This window comes from Danio rerio, chromosome 13 (assembly GCF_049306965.1).
Source record: "Danio rerio strain Tuebingen ecotype United States chromosome 13, GRCz12tu, whole genome shotgun sequence".
Taxonomy (NCBI): Eukaryota; Metazoa; Chordata; class Actinopteri; order Cypriniformes; family Danionidae; genus Danio; species Danio rerio.
Genome location: NC_133188.1, coordinates 27,933,838 through 27,961,366, shown reverse-complemented (window position 1 = coordinate 27,961,366; position 27,529 = coordinate 27,933,838). Strand labels below are relative to the sequence as shown.

The 27,529-nt window shown below is 34.1% G+C and overlaps 2 protein-coding genes across 3 annotated transcripts; one reads left to right on the top strand and one right to left on the bottom strand.

The window, feature by feature from the left end:
• Nucleotides 1–2,540, top strand: sfr1 (SWI5-dependent homologous recombination repair protein 1). 2 transcript variants are annotated; one of them, XM_068212909.1, is made up of 4 exons: nt 1–248; nt 418–744; nt 1,920–2,107; nt 2,251–2,540. In XM_068212909.1, exons 1-4 carry the CDS (start codon nt 162–164, stop codon nt 2,252–2,254), a joined length of 606 nt encoding a protein of 201 aa, XP_068069010.1. In that variant the 5' UTR covers nt 1–161; the 3' UTR covers nt 2,255–2,540.
• On the bottom strand, nt 2,113–27,385 carry cfap43 (cilia and flagella associated protein 43). The gene is made up of 38 exons (XM_692047.6): nt 27,320–27,385; nt 26,793–27,046; nt 26,277–26,373; nt 26,006–26,173; nt 25,730–25,880; nt 24,837–24,996; nt 24,662–24,741; nt 24,416–24,547; nt 23,679–23,795; nt 23,473–23,553; nt 23,222–23,370; nt 23,012–23,115; nt 21,205–21,354; nt 20,943–21,106; nt 20,689–20,847; nt 20,443–20,567; nt 18,857–18,998; nt 18,626–18,724; nt 18,028–18,105; nt 17,768–17,893; nt 14,936–15,040; nt 14,671–14,787; nt 14,321–14,500; nt 14,018–14,224; nt 13,695–13,784; nt 11,724–11,804; nt 11,501–11,626; nt 11,080–11,199; nt 8,426–8,533; nt 8,104–8,190; nt 7,929–8,017; nt 7,656–7,848; nt 5,221–5,333; nt 4,969–5,128; nt 4,496–4,660; nt 4,195–4,275; nt 3,934–4,087; nt 2,113–2,454 (listed from the first exon to the last, which is right to left on the bottom strand). The coding sequence occupies exons 1-38, from the start codon at nt 27,358–27,360 to the stop codon at nt 2,279–2,281; spliced, it is 4,929 nt and encodes a 1,642-aa protein (XP_697139.4). The 5' UTR covers nt 27,361–27,385; the 3' UTR covers nt 2,113–2,278.
• Between the last annotated feature and the right edge of the window lie 144 nt (nt 27,386–27,529).

Below are 27,529 nucleotides of genomic sequence, written 5' to 3'. Positions count from 1 at the left end.
GGAAGTGACGACGAAACAAATGGCACCAGTTTCAAAACAGCTGTGTTCACTGACAACTTTAGAAATGGAAGATCATATTCGCACAGAACTGCTTTGGAGAGTACTAAATCACAAATGATAAAGTTATGTAGTCGTTTTTTTCTTTTCGTATCTTGTAAAACATGGAGACAACCCCGATAAAACCAACAGCAGCTGATGAAACTACGCCAAGCGCCGAGCAGTCTTCAAACAGGTCCAGTACTGCAAAGGTAAAGCTTATTGTCTTTTTGACTTTATACGATATTTGTTTTCACATAAACTAACATTAGCGAAAAAGATAGATCACTTTTTCTTTCTTACATGTTATTTTTCGTCGAAACATAATTCTGCTGCATGTCTGAGCTTTCTTTTGATCATTGTTGACATTGTTTTCTTCAGCCCATGAGTGCCTCGCTGAGGGAGAAGCTAAAAAGATCTCGACACTCGTTCAAGTCTCCCCTCAGTGTGGTAAAACGACTCAAAATAGAGGATGACACTGAGCCTCAGCCTTCACAGCAGGGAGAAGAAGAGAAACACGGTGTCAAAGACGACAGAGACTCTAACGTTACAGAGACTGATGTCAACAGGAATGACATGAAGCTGCAGAGAGACTCGAACCACACAGCTGAGCTCCCCAGTCAGCAATGCGAAGCGCTGAGAAAAGCGGTGAAGGAGAGAACAGAAACCTTGAGGAGATTAAAGATGGTCAAGATGTACAGGAAAAAGGTAAATATAAATTCGTAAATTATGGCTGGGAGACAACAACAAAAAACTAATATAATGAAAATATAATATAAGTCATCTCATATGTTGATATATGTATATATGCCTTTTTGTAAGTTCTGTAAAAAATTAGAAAATTAATGGAGTTTCTAAATTGACCACTTGGAATTTTAAAATTACGTTTTTATTTTAATTTCTATACTAAAAAATTCTATATGTTTTTTAAATTTTATCCCTTAATTTAGAACTCGAGGGACACGAGAGAAGAATGTAGAAACTTGAAATAAATATTAATGAAATATAAGTCACTTTTCAAAAACTAATGATCGCAGGCACACCATAACAATATGCTTAGATATATTGAAAAATCATTGTTATTGCAGTAATAGTATATGCAATATCCAAATCTCTTGCTGATATTCTCTTGCTATATTCTCTAAGCACTAACTGTTCCTTTGTATAATTAGCCCGTGCTGTATGTACTGCCTCGTACTGATGATTTGCCTCAATTGTAAGTCACTTTGGACCAAAGTGTGTGCCAAATGACTAAATGTATATCACAGGGAAGTGCAATAAATTAAATTACTTTTATGTTTTTGTATTTCATAGAGGCCTTAACTATCTTAATGCCCACCTTTACAGTAGGTGAACCTAGAGCTGAAAGTGAATATTAATGCTGGGAGACAAGATATTAAATTGACAGCAGCCAATGAGAATCAGAACTCCAGCAGTGGTTTTCAGTTATTCAAGGTGTTTTAAAGTCTAAATGTTTGAACCTTGACACATTTTTTTAAAATTGGCTCAAAGAATCATATACCTGTCTATTTTAGTATAATCGTAGAGTAAATAAATTATTTTTGTCAAAAAAATTGCTAATAAAAAGTTTGTTATATCATAGGAAATATTGTTATTGCAACACTCAACAGTACCATCGCATATTGCATATTTTCTCCAGTATCGTGCAGCCATAATATAAAATATATTCACGTTTCATCCAAATGGTGAAAAATGATTACATGCAAACATTGTATTTTGAGATGCCACAAACTAAATGACAGAGTCTAATATAAAGCGATACTTTTTATTTTGTACTTCTGATGAATATCACCATAAGTAAGTAAATGATTTATTTGTGAGCGAAGCATACTGCTCTTGAAGCTGTTTTTCTCTCTCCACAGAATGACTTGAATGAGTTGCAGAGGCTCACAGACAAATGGAGATCCTGTGCTCAGTCTGTGCTGTATGAACTACAGAGAGAACTGGCCACAGGTGGAAAACAAGCCAGTCTTTCACAACTTATTGACAGCTTTGGGATTAATGATAAACTACTGCACTTTGATAGGACAGAGGAAGACTTCACAGACACGTGAATACATTTCAGCAATTTTTATTCACAGTTCAAACAGATTGCAGCGAGCTTTGTTCATTAAAACGTTTGCGAAGAAAGATTGTCAATTGATTGAACTGTATAATAATTTATTGCACCTTTGTGTGTTGTTTATTGTTTAGGTAAAGTTGTTGCGTTTTGTATGTAGAGTCAGTTGTAGTGCAGTTGCGAGAGAGACGGGAAGTTCTTCATGCGCAGTTTCTCCAGCTCCGCTCTCAGCAGGAGCAGCTCTTCAGACTGAGCTCTGGCGATGGCCAGCAGCTTCTTTCTCAGGAGGATGTCCTGGTAGTTCTTGTCTGACTCTGTTTCCTGGTTATCTTCCATTGCTGGAAAAAGAAAATGTTATCAAATTTTGTGAGCTGTTCAGGCTCCTATGCATTTTTAGCACCATTAATAAATATGGATAAACAGCTATGGTGAGTCCTAATTCATCAACCATAGGCAGAATGTACAAATCGTTTGTTATTAAAAATATATTTTTCTTTAATTCGATATACTTCTGTTCATAGGGTATTTTTTAAAGAGTTCTTATTTAACTTATAAACATTAATCAGTAAATGATGATCAATATATAGATACACAATTTGTTTATATGAAGGCCAAGCTGAATAACTCCAGTAGTCAAATTATTCATCAAAAAAAGCATTTTTGAGCAGTTTAATCAATCTCTGCTGTTTAAGTGTCAATTATGATAATTTATCTCAGAATTCTGCGTATTGTTTTTACAGATTAAGATACTTTGTTCTGCACAATTTATAAAATGACTGTTAAAGTCAGAATTATTAGCCCCCTTTGATTTTTTTTTTCTTTTCAAAATATTTCCTAAATGATGTTTAACAGAGCAAGGACATTTTCACAGTATGTCTGATAATATTTTTTATCAGTTTTTAATTTTTTAATTACCCTAACCTGCCTAGTTAACCTAATTAACCTAGTTAGGCCTATGACTTTAAGCTGTATAGAAGTGTCTTGAAAAATATCTAGTCAAATATTATTTACTAACATCCTGAGTCTGACAAAGATAAAAAAAAAAAAAAACAGGGGCTAATAATTCTGACTTTAATTGTAAATGTACAATAGTTATTTAACAAATAAAACAGAATATGCTTTGAAAGACAGTGTTAAAATATAAATATTAATAATTGCAGTTAATTATTTTTTGGGGCTCCAATATGAGTTTTTAAATATCAAATTTACATATGCCTTTTATGTAAACTTGTTAAAATTCCAATTTAATGGGTGGCTTTTGTAAATTATGGTAAAATATATGTTAAAATGTAAACAACATTTTAATGTAAAAACAAAGCTGTATTGAATTTTTTAGATTTATTTTTGGCCTTTTTTAAAATAGTAAGATAGTATAGAGACAAGAAGCAAAGTTAGAGAGAGAGAGAGAGAGAGAGAGAGAGAGGCGTAGGGAAATGTCCTCGAGCCAGGATTCGAACTCTGGTCACTCTGACGTGCTACTGCACCACATGTCGGCATGCTAACCACTAGGCTATTGCGCAGACATTGCTTTTTTGTTTTGATGCTAGAAACCCCCTTTTTGTTTTGTTTTTTGCCCATGAATTTCAATTTTTTTTTAAAAATGTTTGAATTTTACATTTTTTTATTACCCTATTGAATTTAATTGAAATTAATTTGCTTTAAAGAAATGTATTGACCCCAAACCTTTGAATAATAGTGTAATCAAAATATTCTCACGTTCCTGAACAATGAAACTACCACAGACTCTGTTTCTGCTAAAAGTATATTGATACTTGGATGAATTCTGTCTTTAATGGGCAAGACATTAGGTCAGTTACCAGCAGCCTCGTAAAAATTTCTCCTCTCTGCCACCGTTATCTCCATTTCTGCCACTCTCAAGTCAAGGGCTGCGTTCTTCTCCTGCATCTTTGCAACTTGTCTGTCCAGCTGCCTTTTCTGTTTCTTGCAAATCTCAATTTTCTTTTGATGAGCCTGTGGCAAGAGGGGAGCTAAATCAAACTTTTATATTTGAAATACTCATTAAAATCACTTTTCATCCTATTTATAGAAGGTGCTTGACAAATAACAATGAAGCTTACCGTTTTCTGTAAATCTAAGGTCCTCTCAAGAGTTGTGAGTTGCTTTGACACCCTGTTGTCATTATTTGTTTCATTCAGGTACTGACATAAACAATACAAAGAAACAAATATTTATAATTGCAATACAGAAATCGATTTGAAATCTTCATTAGGTTACTTTGACAACTGTAGTCTGACCAAGGTAAACAAATTGAGATTATTTTAATCATTATTCAAAATCTTGAAATAAATGTAGATGATTAAAATCAGTTTCCTAATTATATAAATGCCTAAATCCATATATAAAAGCTTAAATCCATACATCTTGAATGTCCTGAGTGATGCGCAGCGTCTGTATGTTTCTGGCTTTGTTGCTGAGATCTTCCAGCTGCATCCTCATTCTCCTGTGCTCCCACTCCTGCTGGATGATTCCCTTACGGAAATCTTTACACTCCACCATAGTGGCGATTTTCTGATCTCCTAAAGCCTGACAGGAAAAACCACAACAAACTCGCATTAATAAATTAATTTAAAAAAAAGTGTAAATAAGTGCAATAATTAAAAAAAATGTAAAGAATATTAATAGAAAAAATGATCATATTTAGATGATAATATTAAAGGGGCGTCTTAAAGTTACAAATGTTTCTATAGTTATTATGGCCATTAACAATGACTATCCAGATTTCATTATCTGCTTAATGATTTGGATGATGCACAAAAGAGAAACATTCAGCAATGATTGTTTTAATTGGCACCATAATATGTTGTAGTGTAAGCAGAACATTTATTCAGTACCCTGATAGTGCTGTTCAGGTCCTCAACAACTTTACGTTGGATCAGCAATGCGTTGCTATAGTCAGCGATGAATTCTCCAGCCTCCACCTCAACCTGACCCTGCTGGAGAACAATCTGCACCATACTGTCCAGTCGAAACCTCATCTTCTCATCACACAGCCTGGAAAGTAATGAAATCCCCTAATCAGAGATCCTCAAGTATCATTTCGCCTCTGCACTGTAATGTTCTTGATTTTTATAATGAACTGTTACCCATTGAGCTCATCGATGAGATTTTTTATTTCAAGTTGAGCTTCGTCATCCTCATCTATTCTCCTCTGAAGAAAGGCCTGCATTTCTGCCAAAGTCAGTGCCTTTAGTTTGACCTAATAAAATCAGTGTTAAAGGGGTCCTTGATTTCACATTTGAAAGTTACAACACTCAAATTTCAATGCAAAGGCAAATACTTTCTTTTGCAGAATTTGCTTTATTTTTAAGGCTTCAACAATTAGTAAAAAGTTTCTTCCTGAGTTTGTAACCTTTCTGGATAATTTGCACTTGGCCTGCATTCCAGTCCAATGTTTTTTTTGCTCTTCGCTGACTATCTTCCATCTCATTCCCTCAGATGCACGTCATTAATTACATTGTGTTTCGTGTTAACTACTGGCAGAACATGACCTAGCGAGGTCAATCTCTCAGATTCAAGATTGAACCAAAACAAATGGTAACACTTTATTTTGATGATCTATTTAAGTATTAGTGAACTGTCTGCTTATCTGCTGATACTGCTCCTTCAAAAGACATTAAACTGACCATAAGAAACTTTGCAAGTACATGTCAACTTACACTAACCCTAACCCCAACCTAACAGTCTACTTATAATCTAATGAGAATTAGTTGGCATGTAGATGCAATGCAACTTAATTCAATAAACGGACCATCAGAATAAAGTGTGACCAAACAAACAATTACGATTGGCTAATATTGGCAATGAAAATGGACTTTAACCGACATGCTAAGAGCTGTGAAAAAATAAAAATACTACTGGCAGAAGATCTGAATAGGTTTATATGGAATGAACTAAAACCTTGAGCACTTGTAAACAACACTGTTGTATTGTCACAATCGCATTGCATTCCGAATGGCTGCCTCAGTCAAAATTTAGGGATCGAGGGTATGTCCATGTAAGCTTCCCTCATTCACTTGATAAAGTGGAACGCACTTTAAAATGGCAGCAGGGATTCCCTTAAGGGAACAGGGGGAAGGGAAGTTTGCGAGTGTATTTCTAAAAGTGAAATGGAATGCAGCATAGGTGATCAGTGAATTTAAACAGTGTTTCTCATCCACGTTCATGGAGGACCACCAGCGCTGCATATTTTCCACACTGTAAAACCCAAAAAGTGAAGGTAACTCGAACCCTTTTAGTAAACCGATTGCAACAAACCATTTAAGTTCAAAAACTAATTCTAATGAATACTGTGAACTTAATCCATCTGAGTAAACGAAGCAATTTGAGCACAGTAAAACCCAATAAATGAAGAACTCAAACCAACTGAGCCCTGTAAAACCCAATAAGGCAACTCAAACTGTTTGAGGAAACCGATTTCAACATACCATTTGAGTTTAAAAAAACGAATCTATATGAGTACTGTGAACTTACTTTTTTAATTTGAAGTAATGAAGTATTTAATTGAGTTAAATAACTCAAACTCTTTTCAAATGAGTAGAATTAACTTTCAGTAAATTATGAGTTAACTACACTCATTTCAATTGATAAAGTTGACTGTTGGGTTTTAGAGTGCATGTTTCCTTAACCAAACACACCCGGTTCAGATCATTAGCTCATTAGCAGAGATTGAAAGACCTGTAATGGGTGTTAAAGACAAAGGAGACATCCAAAACATGCAGTGTTGGTGATTTTCCAGGAACGTGGTTGAGAGACACTGAATTAGAACACACTGGGCTTCATAGAGCCAGGAAATATATTTGGTGAAGAGATGGACTATTTTTCGGAGAATAGAAATACCTGAATAAAATAACAGCAAAATTTGTAATTTAAAACAACAACAACATAACACAAACACTTTACACCAGTGTTTCTCAACCACAATCCTGAAGGATCACCATCTCTGCACATTTTCCATGTCTCCTTAACCAAACACACTCAATTTAGATCATCAGCTTATTAGCAGAGTCTGAAAGACCTGTAATTGGTGTGACAATGTAGACATCTAGAACATGCAGTGCTGGTGGTCCTTCAGGAACGTGGTTGAGAAACACTGATTTACTATTTATAACACTCTATAACATAAACAAAATTCGTAAATAGCTGACTGAACGAAAAAAACAAAACAAACAAAAACGCTTTATGAATTATGATGTACGTGTCTCGAAATAAAGTTTCTTACCATTTACTAGCACTCAAGTGGTTCTATACGTTTATGATTTTTTTCTTGTTGATTACAAAAGAAGATATTTTGAAGAATGTTGTAAACCAGCATCCATTTACATTCATTGCAGGATCAAAGTATACTATGAAAGTTAACGGCTGTTGCTTTCCAACACTCTTCAAAATATTTTATTTTGTGTTCAACAGAAGAAAGAAACTCAAGAGGTTGGGTAAATGATGTCTGAATTGTCATTTTTGGGTGATCTTTCTCTTTAGAAATTTGATTAGGGTGACATTTAGCTTATCTAGCTATTCTTACCTTTTGTTCACTTTCCACTTTGGCCCGTCTTGCCAGGCAAAACCTCTCCCACACAGCTGGATCTAAACCTTCCAGCATGTGCTCTGGAGCGTCCAACTCCTCCATGGCCTTCATCATCAAAGAGAGTCCATCAGATGGTGCTGCCCCTTCTTTAAATGGGTTATTTTCAGTCTGTGTTTTCATCCTCTGAACCCTGTCAAACAACACCTTTACTCAGTTAAGACCGGACAAACACTTATGAACAAACAAGCTGCAAATCTTCTGAAATAATACCTTGGTCTGCGTTTGTAAAGTTTATATAGCTGGTCAATTGAGTGTCCAGGGACATCATAAAACTCTTTGCGGAATCCTTTGTCAAGTAGCTATAAATTAGGAAGATGGTTGGATGAGACTTTTTTTGGCGAGAACATTATGGATATGCATATGCAAGATATGTTTGTAATCTTACTTTGTCCTCAGCGACTGTGTTATCATACGCCTCTCTAAACTCATCAACAGTCTCCTTGTGTTTTTTCAATTCCTCCCCAATTTCATTCTGTCAGTAAAGAGAGGTGACTCATACACTCCAACATGTGCAAAACAGTCGCTCTCAAAGAAACGGATTAGTGTGCTGCACAAGTTTGTTCTTGCATGACATTTTTGTCATAATCAAGAACATTATAATTGAAAGTTAGAACTGCCAATTTCTGATGTTGTAGAGTTACTGTAAACATGCAACGTCACTGCTGAATAAGAGATAAGAGGCAATTCATTATACAAACGAAGATCACCTTTTTAATTCGTGCCTTTTCTAGTTTAAAGCTTAGCTGTTTCTCTCTGGTGAGGATCTCTTCTTCTGTTTGAATGGAAAGAACCAGATTTGCAATCTTGAGCTCCTCCTGAAAAATAAAGTCACTATTGATTAAGTAATAGATGAGCAGTTAAAGGGTAAATTCACACAATAAAAATGATACCATTATCATTTATTCATCCTGTTGTTTTTATAAGACCTGCTCTTATTTATCAGTACAGTTGAAATATTATTTAAAAAAAAAAAGCGAAATTTAGATTTTTAAAAATCAAAAGTGATCCCAAGCCGAGCAAGAACATTTTACTGTATTTACAATGACATTTTTTTCTTCTGAAGAAGTCTTGTTTCTTTAGTTTGGATGGATTAAAAATCATTATAAATATTTTTAAATAATTTAATATTATAAATAATTAAATTACAATATTATTAGCCCCCTTAAGATTTTTTTTCAGTTGGCTACTTAACAACCCACAGTTTTGCATTAACTTGCCTAGTTAACCTAATTGTCCGAGTTAAACTTTTAAATCACACTTTAGCTGAATGCTAGTATTTTGCTTAATAACTAGTAAAATATTATATAGTGTTATCATGGTGAAGACAAAAGAAATTCGTTAATAAAATTAGTTATTGAAAATATTGTTTAAAAATGAGTTGAAAAAATATTTCTCTGTTAAACATCACCTGGGAAATAATTAGTAAAAAAAATAGAATGTAAAAAATTATCAGGAGTGCTAACAATAGTGATCAGCATGAAGCGAAAGTGTCACAGAATGAAACATTCTAAAAGTTCTAGGGGTTTATGATGATGTTTGGAAAAATAGTAGTGCATAATTTAGCAAAAATCCTGACCTTTGCTCATTTTAATTAGTTTAGAAAAATAGCATACATTTTGTTAAAACGTGACACACAATACAATCCATGTACTTTGTTTTACTGAGTTTATCACAATAGTATTAATGGAGCATATTGTTAGCTCAATTAGACATGTTAGTCAAGCTTGCATCAGCTGACAGTCAGCTGGTCATCTGTCACAGTGGTCTATTTAAAATCATACATCATATCTCTCTTCAGCTTTTAGTTGCTCACAAATTCTATACTCCCTTCATCGTCCCCAACTCCTCCTAGCTCATTTCTGATATCTGTACATAGTATTATCCATAGTATTAGTATATGCTACTCAGCTTTATGTCTCTAAATTGTTTATAAACACTTTTGGATTCTATTCTGTTATCTTCTCTTTGACTTGCTGCTGCTCTCCCCACTCTGTCCATCCACGCCTGCATGGACACGTCCATGGAGTTTTGCCCAGAACAGAACCATCCCGCCAACTCTAACTGCGTGATCAATCAATCAATCAATCAATCAATCAATCAATCAATCAATCAATCAATCAATCAGTCAGTCACTCTGTCTGTCTGTCTGTCTGTCTGTCTGTCTGTCTGTCTGTCTAAATTTGACGAATTTGATCCTAATCGAATTTATATGTTAACTGTCATTCATCTGACAACTTTACTCAGAAACAGGGTTTGTAAATAATGTTCTGTTTTTATTACCCTGATTCATCAAAATAGTGGATTTTATCTAGTCAGATTGACATTGACACTAAAAGCAGAATGCAGTTCTGAAAAAAGATAAATAACCATTAGTCAGGACTTTATTTACATTAAATGTCATTTTTTAGTCCATAACATATAACCATAAACACTTGGAAAATAGTGTGCATGTCCAATGGCAGAATTTTATTTTTTCAAATCTTTGTTTATTTGGCTATAAATTCCTAATCTAAAGAGAGGATTGGGAGAGGGAGTGCAATGGGTAGTAAATTGAAAAATGTTTGTTCTGTGGATTGGAATTGGGTAGTAATATTTTTAAATTACTGCAAAGATTGTATGGAGCAATCTAGAGTACACGGTCCACTTGGACCAGATATTTCTAAATACATTAATTTGGAGTTGAAGGGAGAATGTCCATTTTTACATCACATAAATATCACATACTATTTCTAGCCTTTCTTGGGTTGTTGGGGATTCAGAAAGTAACCAGTGTCTTGTAATTGTTTTTTTTTTTTGGCCTTGATTTTTAAAATATCAATTAAGTATTTTTTAGATTTCAAAAATCTTATTAGACATTTGCATCCAAATTCTCTCCACTTATGTCAGATAGTACATTTTGATGTAAATCTACATTTGTCCAACCATCATCGGAAATAATGACATTACTTGCCTTTTCCCATTTTCTTTAACATATTCCATTGTGTGGGGTTTATTCGATCTAAATCCTTTATAATAGATATAGTTTTAAAAATAATTTCAAATGTTAAAGAAAAGCAAATCCCACATTGCAGCTATAATTATTAAGACACAGAGGTACGTTATTGGAAATACTTTGACAATAATGAAAAAAAGCTGATTAATGATAAAAACACAGATAGCCACAGATAGAATGTTACTGTGTTGGTGTGGACTCATCCTTTTATTTTCATTCTTTTTCTTATCGCTTAGTCTCTCAGAGGAATGATCCTCCAACTTATCCAGCACATGTTTTTACACAGCGGAATGAACAGGCCATTAATATTACGTAATTACATTGTTGGCGGGTCCTTCAAAAATATAAAGCAGTGTTGTATCCTCTTACTTGGTATATGACCATCTCTGATTTCACCTTCCTTTCAAACAGCTTGGCAAGTTTTTCGTCAAACATCTGAGTAGCCTCTTTAATAGATGTAAGCAGTTTCTTCATCTCTGTCTCCAGTGTCTAGAAGAACACAGTTACAGAAAAAGGGTCTGCTGTGTTGAAATGAAGATGATTTTTTGTCAATGACACCAAGCATTTGCTGTGAATTACTTTAAAGCACTAGCTTTAAATATCCTTGAATGCAAGTAAGATTTTGTGACATCTTTTTCATACAAAAAATATACTGAATGCCTTCAGAAGATTTCTAATAATACCTTTAATGTTGCTTTTTGTATATTTTCAGAGTTTGGCAATTCAAATAAAAAAAGAATTATACAAAGTTCATACTATCCCTTTAAGGTTTAAGTGATCAAAGTCATACTTTTCTATATTTCTCTTGCTCTTCACTGAGCTCCTTTGCTTTTTTCTCAAACTCTTTGAAGCTCTTTCTCTCTTCTTCTGTCCACTGGGCCTCAGGTTTAGACATGAACTCAGGCTGAGGTACTTCCTGTAAATTCAGAATATATTTAATAGTATCTTTATTTCCTTTTATCTCCTTTTTAGTAAGTTTATGCTTTCCATTAAGATGAGTTTTTCAAGCTTACCATCCTCAGCACATCCTCTTTCTTAAGCTCCAGAACGCCACCCATCATCACACTGAGTCCTTGATCTCTCATGTTTTCAGACTGCAATGGAAATGAGAACAGTTCAGCTATAACATAATACATTGTATATTTTACAATATCAGTAAATATAAGATCATTTTCAAATTGCAGTTTAAGTAATTAGTTCCCCCGAACTGTTAATAATTACTCACCCTCGTGTTTTTCCAAATCTCATTAGATCTTTATTAATCTTTGGAACACAAATTAAGATATTTTAGACGAAATACAAATCTCTCTCATCCTCCATAAACAGCAATGCTGCTGAGATATTTAAAGTAAAGGAAAAACAAAAATTGTACAAACATTGCACATCACGTGGTTCAACTGTAATCATGTGAAGCCCCAAGGACACTTTTGTGCACCAAAACTGCAAAAACTAATTTGTTTGTCTGTTTCTTTCATATTAGATTAGGGTACGCATTTACTATGAACAATATGACACTTGCGTCTTGCACTGATGACTTTACTGTCAGTATGTTGTACCAAAGATATATAAAATACACAAGACATGTCACTTGTATAGTTTTGAATAGGGAAAAGTGTAACAGTCCCAATGACGAATGAGCCCCGCCTACTAGTACAGGAGCCAATCATCGATAACTATAGTCTGACGTTTCTGTGGGTGAGAAGCTCGGACCAGATGTGTGCTTTTACAACAGTTTTTGTGGTCAAACTGGAATGTCAGCGAATACATGCTTTACAGACATAAGAAATATATGCATATAAAGCTCGAGTCTGACAGCATGTACTCAAACGCCCACAAACTTGTAAATAAAAAGTCTCTATTATTTTTGTAGGAGATTGGGCAGTAAGTTGTGAATGACTTCTGAAGACCAGTGCGATCTGACAAAGCATTATCCAGAGAATAATAATGTGTAACATGACCGTAAATGAGGTTGGTGTCGCGAACTTAAAAAAATGCTGATTTTATTTAATTCTAATGTTTAGAAATGAAACTTAAAAGACGTTTTTTAAATTTTATTGGTGATTCCAAATATGTAATGTAATCGTAAGCTTAGCAAACGGTTTTGATTAAGTATTTGAAGTTTCCCCATTCAGACAGAATGCCAGAGTATACTGCCCAAGAGGCCTTTCAAAGATGCTCGTCGAGTGAAATGACCTAACTTAAAGAGACTTTGGTTGTACTGCCGATAGTAAATGTGCACCCTGATCATGTGATCTGATCAAAGTAGTTTTTACAGTTTTTCTAGTGCACAAAAATGATCTTGGGGCTTCGTATGATAACAGTTAGACCACTGAAGTAACATGAAATGTATTAACAATGTTTTGTTTCTATGAATGGTCAAAAAGCACTTGGATTTCCAACAAAATATTACTTTGTGTTTCAAACTGACTAACAGGGTTTGGAACAACACGAGGGTGAGGAATTATTAACATAATTAAATGTTTTGGGTGAACCAACCCTTTGTTGTGAATGATTGTAATGTATGATTCTACAGTAAAAGTAAAAAAGGTTTTGTAAGATTTTAAAATGCTTTTAAAATAAGTTTTCATGTTCACCAATGCTGCAGTTATTTAAGCAAAATACAATACATTCAGTTCAGCAGCATTACTTCAGTGCAGTTTTATATGACCCTTCAGAAATACTTTATTTATCATCTACATTGAAAACAATTGTGCTGCTTAAGATCTTTATTATCTGATTACTTAAGATCCTTCATTTGATCACTTTAATGCATCCTTACTGAAAGTGTTAATTATAACATTAATTATAACATTTCTAAAAATAATTGTAACATTTAAAAATAATGAACTTTATATGTACACATAAGGAAAAGATTAATGATTAATACAATTCTATCACTGTAATAAAAATTATTGTTTGTGCTAAACACAGGTTATGGGAAAAAATAGCTAGAACACCAGTTGTGAGGTACAGTAATGTCATACTTTGGCTGCAAGCCGTTGCCGTTCTTCTTCCTCTCTGAGTTTTGCTTCTTTTTCTTTCTGCTCGAGGGTGAGGTATTTCTCAACCTTGATCTAGAAACACACACATAAATTCCCTGTCAGGCCCATTCACTACAATAAAAAACATAATAAGTTTGGCATAATAACATGAATTATATTTTATGTATAAAAAAAACTATTTTAGTTTCAAAGCCATAAAATAGGTCCATGTTTAAACTTGTTGGGTAACGCTGGTAAAACATCTAATGGTTGGACCAATGAAAGTAAGATAACCGAATTTTATTTTTTATAACTGTCTGTTTTACCTCTGAGTCGGTCACAGTGAGAGCTCTCTCAGGACACTCATTATCAGTGAGTCTAGGCTCCCAGAGGGTCTCACTTATGCCCAGCTTGGCCATAATCTGAAAGATACGCTTGTTCTTCTCTTTGGTTCTGTGGATTTCCTGTTCCTTCTGCTTGTAAACTGCCTCAAATTCTTTGTTGAATGCACTCTTAACGTTGTATATAACATCCTTCATAAAACAACCATAAAAGACACAAATTAGTTGACATGTCAGCTTTTTAATGTGTATTTGAAACTTTACCAAGACAAGCAGAGAACTCCTCACCTTGAGCAAGGTGATTTGGTTGATTTTCTGCTCTCTTACGTGTAAGTTAAACTGGTTGTAGAGATAAGGGTTGACACCGCCATATAGAGAGCTCAGACTGCCGGTTAGAGCAGGACTCTCAGTCAAACTGACCTCTTCCTCTTTGTCTCCAAAGAGTGTATCCAAAACCCCCTCCTGAAGCTATGAAAAATGATTATATTATTTGTGACACTAGCATTCACAGAACACTGTGCATTCTGCGTCATGGTACGGTGCGTTTTGTTCAGTACCATGTTAGGGTTTGGTTGCTAAGGATAAACCTATTCCAGAAACTGACTCATTATTGTTTGAGTAATGCACTGTACACTTACTTGTGAATCCTCCTGTTCAATCTGCCTCATGTTCTCAACCATACGAAGCTCTTCAAGTTCTTTTGCAGTGCGTTCCTTCATTGGGTAGTTTTTCACCTCGTTTTCTGAATGAAAAGCCTGAGGCAACAAAGAGCACAAAAAGACACTGACACTTGGCAGCTGTATAGTAATTCTAGTACTTACAGGTGAGCCAGGTGAAATCTGTGGATGTGGATATTGTTACAGTTTTTCTCCATATAATTGTTTCTTTTTTTGGGGTAGAGACCTTAATGGCTTTCCCTTTGACTTGCATAGAATCCCAGCATTCTCTCTTCAAGACTTCTCTTTGATAGGACTTGGCCAGATTCTCCATCTCGATCTCCTTTCTCACCTTAACAACACAAACACAAACATATATAGTCATTCATTTTTTTTTGGGCTTAGTTCCTTTAATCTCCATTAATCTGAGGTCACCACAGCGGAATGAACCGCCAACTTATTCTGCATATGTTTTACACAGCGGATGCCCTTCCAGCTGCAACCCATCACTGGGAAACATCCAAACACACTTATTCACACACATACACCACGGACAATTTAGCTTAACCAATTCACTTATAGCTCATGTCTTTGGACTTGTAGGGGAAATCGGAGCACCCAGAGAAAACCCATGCGAACACGGGGTGAACATACAAACTCCACACAGAAACACCAACTGACCCAGTTAAAGCTCAAACCAGTGACCTTCTTGCTGTGAGCCGATCGTGCTACCCACTGCACCACCTTGCAGCCAATACATACATGCAAATGCAAATATATACATGCAATATACATGCATTAAAAAAAATATATTTTTTTATATATTTTTTTTTCTTTTTTAAGTATGTACCAAATTAATTTCACAGTATTTTCTATAATATTTTTTCTTCTGGAGAAAATCATACTAGTTTTGTTTCGTTAAAAAGTTTTGTTAAAAAACATTTTAAGGTCAATATTATCAGCCCACTTAAGCAATGTTTTTTTCAGATTGGCTACAAAACAAACCACTGTTATACAATGACTTAATTAAAATGCCTAATTACCTTAACTTGCCTAGTTAACCTTATTAACATAGTTAAGTCTTTAAATTGAATTTTAAGCGAAATCAAGGGCGTAGACTAGCTCTTGACATCCCTAAAGCGCATGCATTGCGCAAATTGTTTTTGCGCTTTTAAAAACATGACTAAAGTACTTAATAATATAAAATTAACACTTAATAATACAAATAACAATTAACAAATGACATCCCATGCTGCAAAAGTCAATATACATGATTTTACTGCAATCTGGCTTTAAGATTGTATGAATGAAGAGAAATTCAGAGAGGTGTGTAACGCAATTTAACGGTTTTATCCTGATTATTATTTTTCATAATCATGGAGGCCCAAATCGAAACTTCGATTAATTGCACAGCCTTGGTTAATAGTATTATAGTGAACTCATAGCAAGCTTGACTTTAACCCTTTGTGCTCAAATAGGTTACTAAGGGTTGATGGAGTATGATTTTATTTTGAAGTTAACTAAATTATTGGTAGGGACATTTACATCTACTAAGTCCTAGAGCTAAATACTAATATTTGAAAAAATATAATGTACTGTCATCATGGCAAAGATTAAAAAAAATAAGTTATTAGAAATTAGTTATGCGGTGTTAGTAAATTGAATAAGCTGAATTGGTGGTAGTGTATGAGTGGTTGTGAATAGATCCTTTTTACATGACATCAAGTGGTGTGCGGTTTTACTCCACACAGTGTATCGTTACTTCCGCCTACACAAAACTCCCCATTGAGAACTCACCTAGTCAGCTGGATATTTACTACAGAGATGGTTAGACTGACTACAGCTGTTTTCTGTTGTCTGCATTCAAGGTGAGACAACTGACATCTAAAAAAAACTTGCAGGTCAGCCAGATTTACGTTTGAACAGAGAAAATGGAACTTTAAACTAATTGTATTGCTTTGTGTTGCTGTCTTTACTGTAGATGAAGTTGGTATGCACTTGACAGTATTTATCAAAAAAAGATTTCAGATGTTTACATGGTTGCTGAATATTTTTTATGTCAATTTGTTTTATTCTTTCTTTTGTGTCCTAAAGAATAAGTAATAAATAAATATGTGGGTGTTTTATTGTGTTTGTTAACAGTGGACAGCTGATTCACAAACATTTATATTATTCACATTCTACTGTTGTCTTTGCTGCCATTTTTTTTCTATATAGGTATTTCATTTATGAACATAAAACATTTATGTCTATTTAGTATTCATATTAAATTAATTAGAATAACCGTGTTGTATGTGTCTCTTAATGTACAAAAATGTACAGCTGCAAAAATTACACCAACAAGATTGTATTTTAATTCAGTATTATTAGATTATGAAATTATTTGTAACATTATTAATTAAAAGGTAGTTCAGATATCAAATTAAGGGACACTGTCTTAATTCATTAATATTAAGAAACTGAAAAAAACATTAGTGGATCACTAAATAATTAATGATGAAACTGATTGCATTTATAGACAAAATACTTACCAGGTATATGTGAAGATTTAATAAAGAGTTTTACTCATGCTGGAACATTTACATATAACAGATAATATACATTCATATTCATTGCAGCATCAAAGTAAAAATAAATCAAAAACTTAATAAGTGAAAAGGTTGCAAACATCCTTATTCCTATTCTTAATAATTTAAACAGTCATTTTCAAACTTAGAAAGCTGATTAGTATTGAAACAGAAACATTCAGACACATGGTCAAATTTTTTATAGTCTTAAATCACAACGTGCAATGTTAATATTTTCAGTTGTAAATTTTCCAGAGAAGTATCCCATTCATTCAAAGGTAAACTGGAACTAAAAATACATTGCGTTGGATCTATTGGGATAGTGTGTGCTTGTTTCCCAGCTCTGGGGCTTCACGAGTTGTTCATTAATGTAATCTCAGTGCTGGGTTGCTGCTAGAAGAGCTTCCAGTGCATAAAACATATACCAGAGTAATTGGTGGTTCATTCCACTGTGGCAACCCCTATTAAATCCGGGACTAAGCTGAAAGATAGTGAGTAAAAGTTGTGTTTACCCTGTTGACTTCCTGATCTCCCTCGAGCTGCAGCCTCTGCTGCTCTTCCACATCCAGGTTAAATTCCTGTTGCTCAAGTTTCTCTATGTCTGCCAGACTTTCATTCTCCTCCATCATAGCTTTAATCTTGGATTGATCCAGAAACAAAGAATATTAAAACTTAATATTTGAATGTTTGGAATCAAATGATTAATATTGAAACAAATGAGAAAGTTTTAACAAAATAAAAAAAATTAAAAATAGAAGATTCTTTCTCTTACTGTATCACGAAGAACCTTTATGTTTCTTCTTAGGTTCTTCTTGGTTTCTGCATACTGCTGGGCTTCCTCTTGGAGAACCTGATGAAATACCACATATTCCTTTAAATAGTTATATTTCACTTATTATGTTTCTCCCTGAAGTAAGATCCTTGAGGTTGTGGCATTTAATAAAATATATAAAAAAATATTAATTAAATATTCATTACTTTCTATAATTCATTGATCTCAATCATTTCAATAGTATCTTATTTTGGGGAGTAATTCATTAAATAATATGAATATAATATAATTTTTACTGAAATTATCCCAGACAAGGTTATGTAGCAATGTTATATAAGATTAAAATACCTTTCCCTGTACCACATAGGTGATAAACATCTAATCTGTTAACATAAATAAGTTCTGTAATTACTGGAGTTTTTTCCATCTCCTGGAGACTTATGATCAACCATGGTTTGTGCTGCAAGCTGAAAAGAATTAGCTGCTGCCAACAAATGATGTAGTATGTATATTAAGGAACGATAACGCAAGGTGACATAATATTGATAATTTAATTAAGCACAATAACATATAAATAAATTCAAAGACAAGAACTAACCGCGTCAAGTTTCCCATCAAGCCAAGTATAACTAGTTGGGGATGTAAAATAGTTTTCCTCTTGTTCAGCTTCGTGACTCATCTTTCCCTTAAGACTGACCTGCGGGAAGAATTCCGAGACAGTTTATTATTTTGTATCCCAGTGAACAGAATATTTCCTCAAGTAAAACTGCTAGGTACAATATTGTGTCTAAATATTATTTAAACGATAGAAAATGCTGTGTTTCTATACCTCTCCTGTATGAAATGAATCCCGGTCGGTCATTTTGGTGAGGACAGTGTTTTCTGATGAAACCACTGACTCAAAAGAATCAGCAACAGACTGAGAATACTGGGTAGCTGCATTTGCTTTGCCAACTCCAGAAAGCTTCAACCTGTTCAATTTGAATGCATTTTAAATCTTCAGTTTCATAAGCATTTTCAAATCTTCACCTTTACAACCAATAAAATGTATTTTCTTATATATAAACAATCAATAGAACATTTAATCTATACTGTAAATAAATAGAATCATTTATTGTGTTAATATATAACAGTATACATACATTCATACATAAATATTTGGACATTAACACAATTCTAACATTCGAATTTGAAATGAAACAAGCAAAATGTGCTTTAACTGCAGACTGTCAGCTTGAAACTGCAGTCACACTGTACATTCCCCCCATAGACTTCCATTCATAAACATGTAAATGCATCAGACAGGAAACGTAAGCTTGTGCAAAAAGTTTCGCAGTTTGCTGCGTTGGAAAGTTCAACCTTGGTGAACTTAGACCTGCAAAATCGCATCACATGATTGCGTGAGACCAATCGAAGATCAAAACATGACCTCTCTGGACTGAAATTTAAAACATGGACCAATCGCTCAATTTTTTTTAATGTCTTGTTTAGTCCCAGCCCTTTTCGCAGTACGGTACAACATAATTTCGTACACCCAAACTCTAGTGTTGCCGCAGCATTAATTTGAGGGTATTTACATCTAAATCAGGTGAACGGTGTAGGAATTACAACAGTTTGCATACGTGCCTCCCACTAGTTAAGGGTCCAAAAGTAATTGGACAATTGCCTTCTAAGCTGTTCCATGGCCAGGTGTGTGTTATTCACTCATTATCCCAATTACAATCTGCAGATAAAAGGTCCAGAGTTCATTTCAGGTGTGCTATTTGCATTTGGAGTCTGTTACTGTCATAACAAGTAGGAGGCACATATGAAAACTGTTGTAATTCCTACACTGTTTACCTGATTTAGATGTAAATACAGTCTGCAGTTAATGCATATCTTGTTTGTTTCATTTCAAATTGATTGTGTTGGTGTATGGAGCCAAAAATGTTAGAATTGTGTCGATGTCCAAATATTTATATAGATAACTGTATGTGTGTGTGTGTGTGTGTGTGTGTGTGTGTGTGTGTATATATATATATATATATATATATATATCATCTTCTTCAAAATCCTGCTATTTTAATACTTTTTAAAAATGTTTTATCCACTATATGTTATTGTATTATTGTATAATACAATATACATTACCTCAAGAAAGAAGAATTAACTATTTCAATTACATTTAAAAATGTGGTGCAAATTTTAGATACTTTTCGTTTACAGTATCAGCATATAGCCATAAATGCCCCATCCTTATATTACAGAATATTAAAAACGTTTCTCATACATAGAAACATATTCTGCATAATATTGCTTTTTCTTTTCCAGTGGATTCCTGTATATTTTGATTTCGTAAGGGCAAAAAGAGAAATATTGCTACAGATCAAAGATCTGTTGAAAGATCTGTCCATTTTTGTAGACCTCTGCGCTCACCTGCTGCAGACAAGTGAGCCGTCTCTTAGGCCTGAGGTGATGATGGTCTGACTGTCTGGGGTGAAACAAACAGACCCGACTCCACCCTGCCAACATGAGTGGCACTGCAGCTGCACATACCTGTCCTGAACGTCAAAGGTATGCACATTAATATTAAACAGTTATTTGGGCAGTTTCTGAGAAACATGTTGTTCCTAGCCCAGCGCTCATAAACATGGGCGAACTTGCAGATTTAAAAGCAAATACCATTTCTGAGATCTCACAGATGCGTAGCAGCCCGTCTCTGCCAACCGATGCCAGCCAGGTATGATGTGGAGAAAGCTGGAGAAATGCAGGACTCAATAAATGGCCTCCTGTCTCCTTCTCTGGAATCAGCTGAACTACATTATTAGGGTTTTCTCCATTCTGCATATCATTTCATAAGAAGCAGTTAAGAGCACCTCCAGAAACACATAATAAAACTGTCATCAAACTGTGGGTGTTGTGTGACATAAAAGCACCTCAGGGATACTGAATCTTTGCAGGACTTTTCTTTGTTGGCAGTAACCAAATATCTTGTTTACGGCCAGTACACAAGAGCAGAGAGAGTTAGGGAGCTCCAACACACAGCTGTCAAACACTTCTTTACGCAGACAGCCATGGGCATCCATACAACTGGTTGATTCTGGAAGTGACAAGACATTATGAGAATGAGTTATGATGTATGTCCATAATCTCATTTAAAAAAAATGACAATGTGTTTTTTTTATATTTCTCAGTAACCTGTGAGCTGTTGCGCAAATAATGTCAGTAGCAGAAGCACATTTCCCTCGCTGATTTCTTTCTCTGATTTGTTGCATAAAACCAGAACTTTAATCTGTTTACTTTCTTGGTGGTACTGAGTGGAGAGGCCTACGATCGCACCTGGAGCCTCTGAAAAAAGATTAGTTAGAAATGATTTCAAACTGTAGGCAAAAAAGTTAAATACTCTTCCCCAGCAGATACACAACATCATTAATACATTAATATTAGGTTAGATTTAGGTCACCAGTGTCTAAGGACAATATTATTTTGAGGTCCAATAACAACGTGTTGATTTTAGATTGTGTTGAAAAGTGCCCAAAATCCAACGTTGAACTAACATCTTAAACCAATATCATATTGTAATCAAATTTATTATACATTTATTCGTCAGGTATGGCAACCAAAATCCAATGTCTGATAGACATCATATTGGTAATATCGGCACAAGCTGTAACATTATTAGATGTTAATATTTTGTTGTTTTTAGGTTGCGTTGAAAATTAACCAAAATGCAACATCTGTCAAATGTTTGACATTGTCTTTGACGTCGACCTGATGTTGGGTTCTGATGTCAACCTGATTTTCATTTCCAAACAAAAAACAACGTCCTACAACGTTGGGGTACAACGTCAGTCTGATGTCATGTTGACGTCTTGTGCCTGCTGGGACTGTTCAAAAGTTTGAGTTTGGTTAGATTTTTATTTCTTTTACGCTCATCAATGCTTTCTTATATAAATTATTCAATAAAAATAGTAATATTGTGAAATGTTTTCTAATTGATTACATTTTAAAATGTCATTTATCCATGTGAAGGCAAAGCTGAAATTTCAGCAGCTTTTACTCAATCCTTGTTGTCACATGATCTTTCAGATATAATTCTAACAGATATTTTTTATTAAAAAAAAGCATGCACAAAAAGTACACATATATGATATACACACACACACACACACACACACATATATATATATATATATATATATATATGAAAAGGCAGCAAAGAAGATGTGAGAGCAAAGAAAGAGACTTGAGACATGCCCTCTGGTCCTGTTCTAAAATACAGAAATTCTGAGTTAAAGTGAACATGTATTGCAAGAAAAATAAATCAATAAAAATAAATACATATTTGGGAGACCCGTTGATGTTGGGGTCTGGTGTAAAGATGTTTGAGTGGATTCAAATAAGTATTATGATTGATAGACAAATCATTATGAGTGGATGGCGTTTAGCAGGTCAACCATCATTTCAAGAATGGGTTACGGGATTAGCAAATGCGGCAGCATATGGAAAAAATGACATGTAGATTACTTGATAAATTGTATGTTTATCAGAGAATATGGGGAAACTATTTGGCATTTTTGGAAACCAAATAAGGTCACAGTGGTGAGACGCACGGTAAAAGTAATTATCTTATTTGATAATATATTATTTATCTATATTTGGATAAATGATTGCAACATCTAATTACAGTAACTGTCGCTGTTGGGGAGGGGAGGGGAAGGGGGGTGTTAAATGGAGGTAAAAATGTCTTAACTAATGGAACGGTTAAGTTAATGAACAAAATAAAAAAATTAATGAATCTTAAAAAAAAGGTTATCTATTGCCTTTTTAAGTGATTAAAACAGATATTTTAGAAGCATATCTCAACAGTTGTGCTCCTATATATTTTTTGGAAATCATAATGCAATTTTTTTCATGATTTGTTAATTAAAACGTGTTAAAAGAATGTATATTTTCTACCATTGTTGCATTAAGCTATGTTGCAAAATGATCAATGATAAATTACCAATCCATCCGATAATATCAAATCCTTTTGATGGTCTTGAATCCAGCACAAACACACGTGAGTCTGACGCCCCTGTGATTAAGCAGTTGCCACCTTGATCAAATCTGTTAAACAAACAAATAATAATAATAATACAGTCTGCTCAACATTCACTTCACATTCTTCCCCTTCACAAGAAATATGATATAATACTGTAGCTGTGAAACTCACACCAAATGGTCTACAGGGACGTGGTAGAGATGAACTCTGTGAACTAGTCTGGGCTTCTGTTTTGTGGTCATCTCCACAAACAGCACATCTCCGGTGGCAGTCCCTACCACAATGTACTGCGCTATGGGACAGCATGCCATACTAGTTACCTGAAGTAAAGTCACACCAAATGACAAACATTTATGTACTGATTCACTTGTTTTACGAAAAATAGTGTGTGTGTCATACAAAACCTCAAATACAGCACTAACGTGAGTTTGCAGAGAGATGGAGCCCATGCAAAGTCCATCATCCAGAGTCCAAAGCTGTACAACTCCTGCTTCTCTAACTGACTGAATAAATGGAGATGCACATGCCTTATTAATATTTAAAACCACTGAATTAAACACTTTTCATTCCAGATCTGCCTTGCATTCTACTTTTTACTATATTAAAGTAATATATGTATTATAATTACCAAACAAATGCTTCTATCAGTGTAAACTGGAGCAACAGTCACAAAATCTCCACAAAGGACATCCAGGACTTTGACAGCTTTATCCTTTAGCAGTGGTTTGAATCTGTAAACACAGCCCTAAGAAAGAAAACTAAAAGATTTTAAGCATTCTCGTGAATTTCCTTTCTTTTATAAGTTCTGCATTGTGTTTTAATAAAAATACAAAGTCTGTAACAGGTTTTCTAATAACATTTTAATTGAAAAATAATAATAATAATTTATCTATTATAATCTATTATGCCATTTTTGGATCTCAGGTGTCCCAGATTGTGATGTTTCAGTTTAAAATATTTATTTATATTTTAATTATTCATTCATTCATTTCCCTTGGTCAATTTATTCATTAGGGGTCACCACAGCAGAATGAACCGACAACTTATCCAGCAAGTTTTACACATCGAATGCCCTTCCAGCTGTAACTCAGTACTGGGAAATATTTTATTATTTATTTTTTCTTCATTTTCCTGCATTTTGATTCTCCCCTTGTCTCGCTTGCCCGTTTTTTGTTGTTTCTATAATATTCTAAAATGTAATAAATATATTTTAAAACCAAAATTGTGTAAAAAGCACAATAGGACCCATGTAATATACAGGATATTATTTTCCTGTATAAGTTGATTTACATTAACGTTATTTTAGCCAAAAAAAAAACATCAAAAATGACACTGACAGTGTAAGAACAATAAAAAAACACTTACTGTATTAGAAGTTAGCAGCAGTGTCTCACCATCAGGAGAAAAGCACATAGCAGAGGCTGCCTCTTCTAAAGCCCAGGTCTGCACAACCTCCAGTTTGTTTCCTTTAATTTGTATGCTTCGTAAAACACTTTCCTGTAATCATTTAGATTTTTTTTTGAATCAGGGTGAAATAATGTCTCAGTTGAAGAGAGAGTAGTTTGTAGTTTCGGAGCTATTATTAGGGTAAAAATAAATAACAGTTTTTACCATTCCTGCAGCAAAGAGTTTAGAGTCTTGGAGGACTAAGCTCTGGAAACTGCCCTCCTGCATGGGCATTTCACTATTACCTGTCATGCATTAAAACAATTAAAATAAGCTCTCAAGAACACAAAACTTTAAAAATAAACAAATAGACATCTAGTTCAATATGAATCATGCATACCTGTGGTTACTTCGGTCTGTGGTTTATATAAAACGGAGACATGCAAAGTTTCAGGATTCACACATAGCAGAAAACCTTCCTTGCAACCAACATACAGGTCAGAAGAAATTGACCAGCAGATGGCACTAGGACACAGTCTAGGTTTTATTAGTTTCAAAGGCTGTAAAGGACAGAGACAATGTATGATTAGAATAAACATTTTTAAAGGAGAATGCGAGTTTTTATTATATTGTAAATGTAAATTAACATTTCATAACTGAAACTTAATATTTCATAAATAAAAGATATAAAAATCATTATTGTTGTATGTAAACTTGAAATTTTAAAGTTAATTAATGTTAAGATAAAACTTTTCTTAGAATTGCAAGTTTACAAAATAGAATATCTTAATCTAGATGTAAACTGAATTAAAATAAAGTGTAATACACTGTAAAAAAAAACTGGTTGCCTTAAATTTAAGCTGAATCAACTTAACCTTATGAGTACACTGAACTTATAATATGTTAAACTGACTTAAAACAGCTTGTGCAAAATTGAAAACTTAGTTTAATAAGTTACAATGAATTAAAAACATATGCTGTAATAACTAATTGTTCATATAATTTTGTACAGTGTAGCTGAGTTTATATAATTTGCAATTCTGTGAAGAAAAGTCTCTCTCAGTAGTTAAATATTTATTTGCGCTTGCAATATGAAATAAAAGTCACATTTTCCTTTTTAAATTTTTATTTTATATTACTTTCAACAAAGGAAATTGCATTATAATATCCAGATTTTTAATATTGAAAACAGTATTACTAAAAAAAAAAAAAGATTTCAAATAATTGTACAACATTAATAAATATTCAGGAGATATCTACACAAAAATACACTACTAAAGATATAGCTTATACCACAAAGTTGTCAGCTTGGTCTCCAATCAGTCCAGCTATTGCTGAAGTGGGCATTTGAGGACCTAAGTATGTCAGCTTCCCATTGAGTAAATGAGACTGATTTGGTTCACACTCAATAGCTGACCCATCAGTGCCAGGGAGATTGACAGCACTGCCAAGCAAACATAAAGAAAGGGTAACGTGGACAATAAATTATGCCTGTGCATTACTATCATTGGTACAGTATATGTAATCCATGTGCAAATAACAGTGACATCTGCTGGAGAGACACTCTACCTAGGCTTCATTAAATGGTAGTTGTCACATCTTTCAACATTCCAGATGGTTAGAGACTTTGATTTTATTGCACAAATTTGACACCAGTTCATGGGGTTAAAAACCAGTGCTGAGATGTCCTCATCCAAAAGAGAATGGCTACAAAGTGGAAGGCCACTCTCCCAGTTCCTAAAAAGTGGGTATTAGTTAGTAATATAAAACAAAAATAAATACATAAAAATAAAAAGCTATTATTTATTAAATAAAATTGCAAGTGAAACATGTATTTTACCATAACGTAATGATGTGATCAGGCATGGGTGATGCACTAACTAAATAAGGACCAGTATCACAAAGTGCCAAAGCCGTATAGCCCAGTTTAGTTGTGCCTAAAAAAAAACGGTATGAGTTTGTACCATAGACTGTATAAAAACTTTGTACCAAAACAGATTGGACAACACAGACTCCCAGATATGACCACTATGACCAGCTAAAATGTAACACACTTTGATATAGTTTCCTGTATAATGACACAATTCATACTTGTGAAAAATGTATATCATAAATGCTAAATGTCCTAAATATTTATGTATTTTTATGTTTTTAATAAACTACATTCGTTGGGTAGTGCCTTAATTTTAAATTGATTTAGTTACTTTAATCTGTAATAATTACTTTTTTTTTTACAGTGTTTCTCAAAACTTTTCCACTAACCCCCAGTACACACATCTGCTCCTCCCAAGTGTCCCTGCCCTGGACCCCAGTTTGACAACCCCTGTGCTAAAGCTGTAACTAAGCATTGACTGACCTTTTAGTTCACTTGTCAGCTCAAGCTCTGGATATTTGTAGATAAAGATGGAAGGCTTGAGTCCGAGATCAGAGAAAGCAATACACCTACGTTGCCCACTGGCTGTAAATGCTCCAATACCAGAGCCGGGACTCTGCAGCGTCTTCCTCTCTTTAGTTTCCACATTGAGGAAAACGATGAAGTTTCCGCAGGTGTAGCAAACTGTTTTCTTGTCGACAAACCTAAATGTGCCATTGGTGAATCCTTGCACCCATCTTGAAGATAATAATCAACATTAAAACAGCATTTCTGTATTTTTGTATGCCATATTGCCCTTGCAACGAATACTACAATATTTGTAACATATTTTGAGATTGGATTAAAGTTAGCACGTTGAAGACGCATTTTACCATTAGTGCTAGGTAGAGCGTTAGCATAGATAATCCTGTTTTACAGACTGGATACCTTCACAAGCTACAATTTATTTAACAGTTACGTAAATTAATCAAAGATTATCCACGCTTTTTAATCAATGGACTGTAACTCACTGAACTTCGAAGTTTCGCAGCACATCCATTTCAGCCACCATCTGTGCTTGCGTCCGTTTCCTTAGCAACCAACACCACATAACGTTAGACTTTTAACCATAGCTTTTAACACATTATTATTATTATTATTATTATTATTATTATTATTATTATTATTATTATTAAACTACTAATATATATATTATATGTTTTAAAAATTATAATGATTAA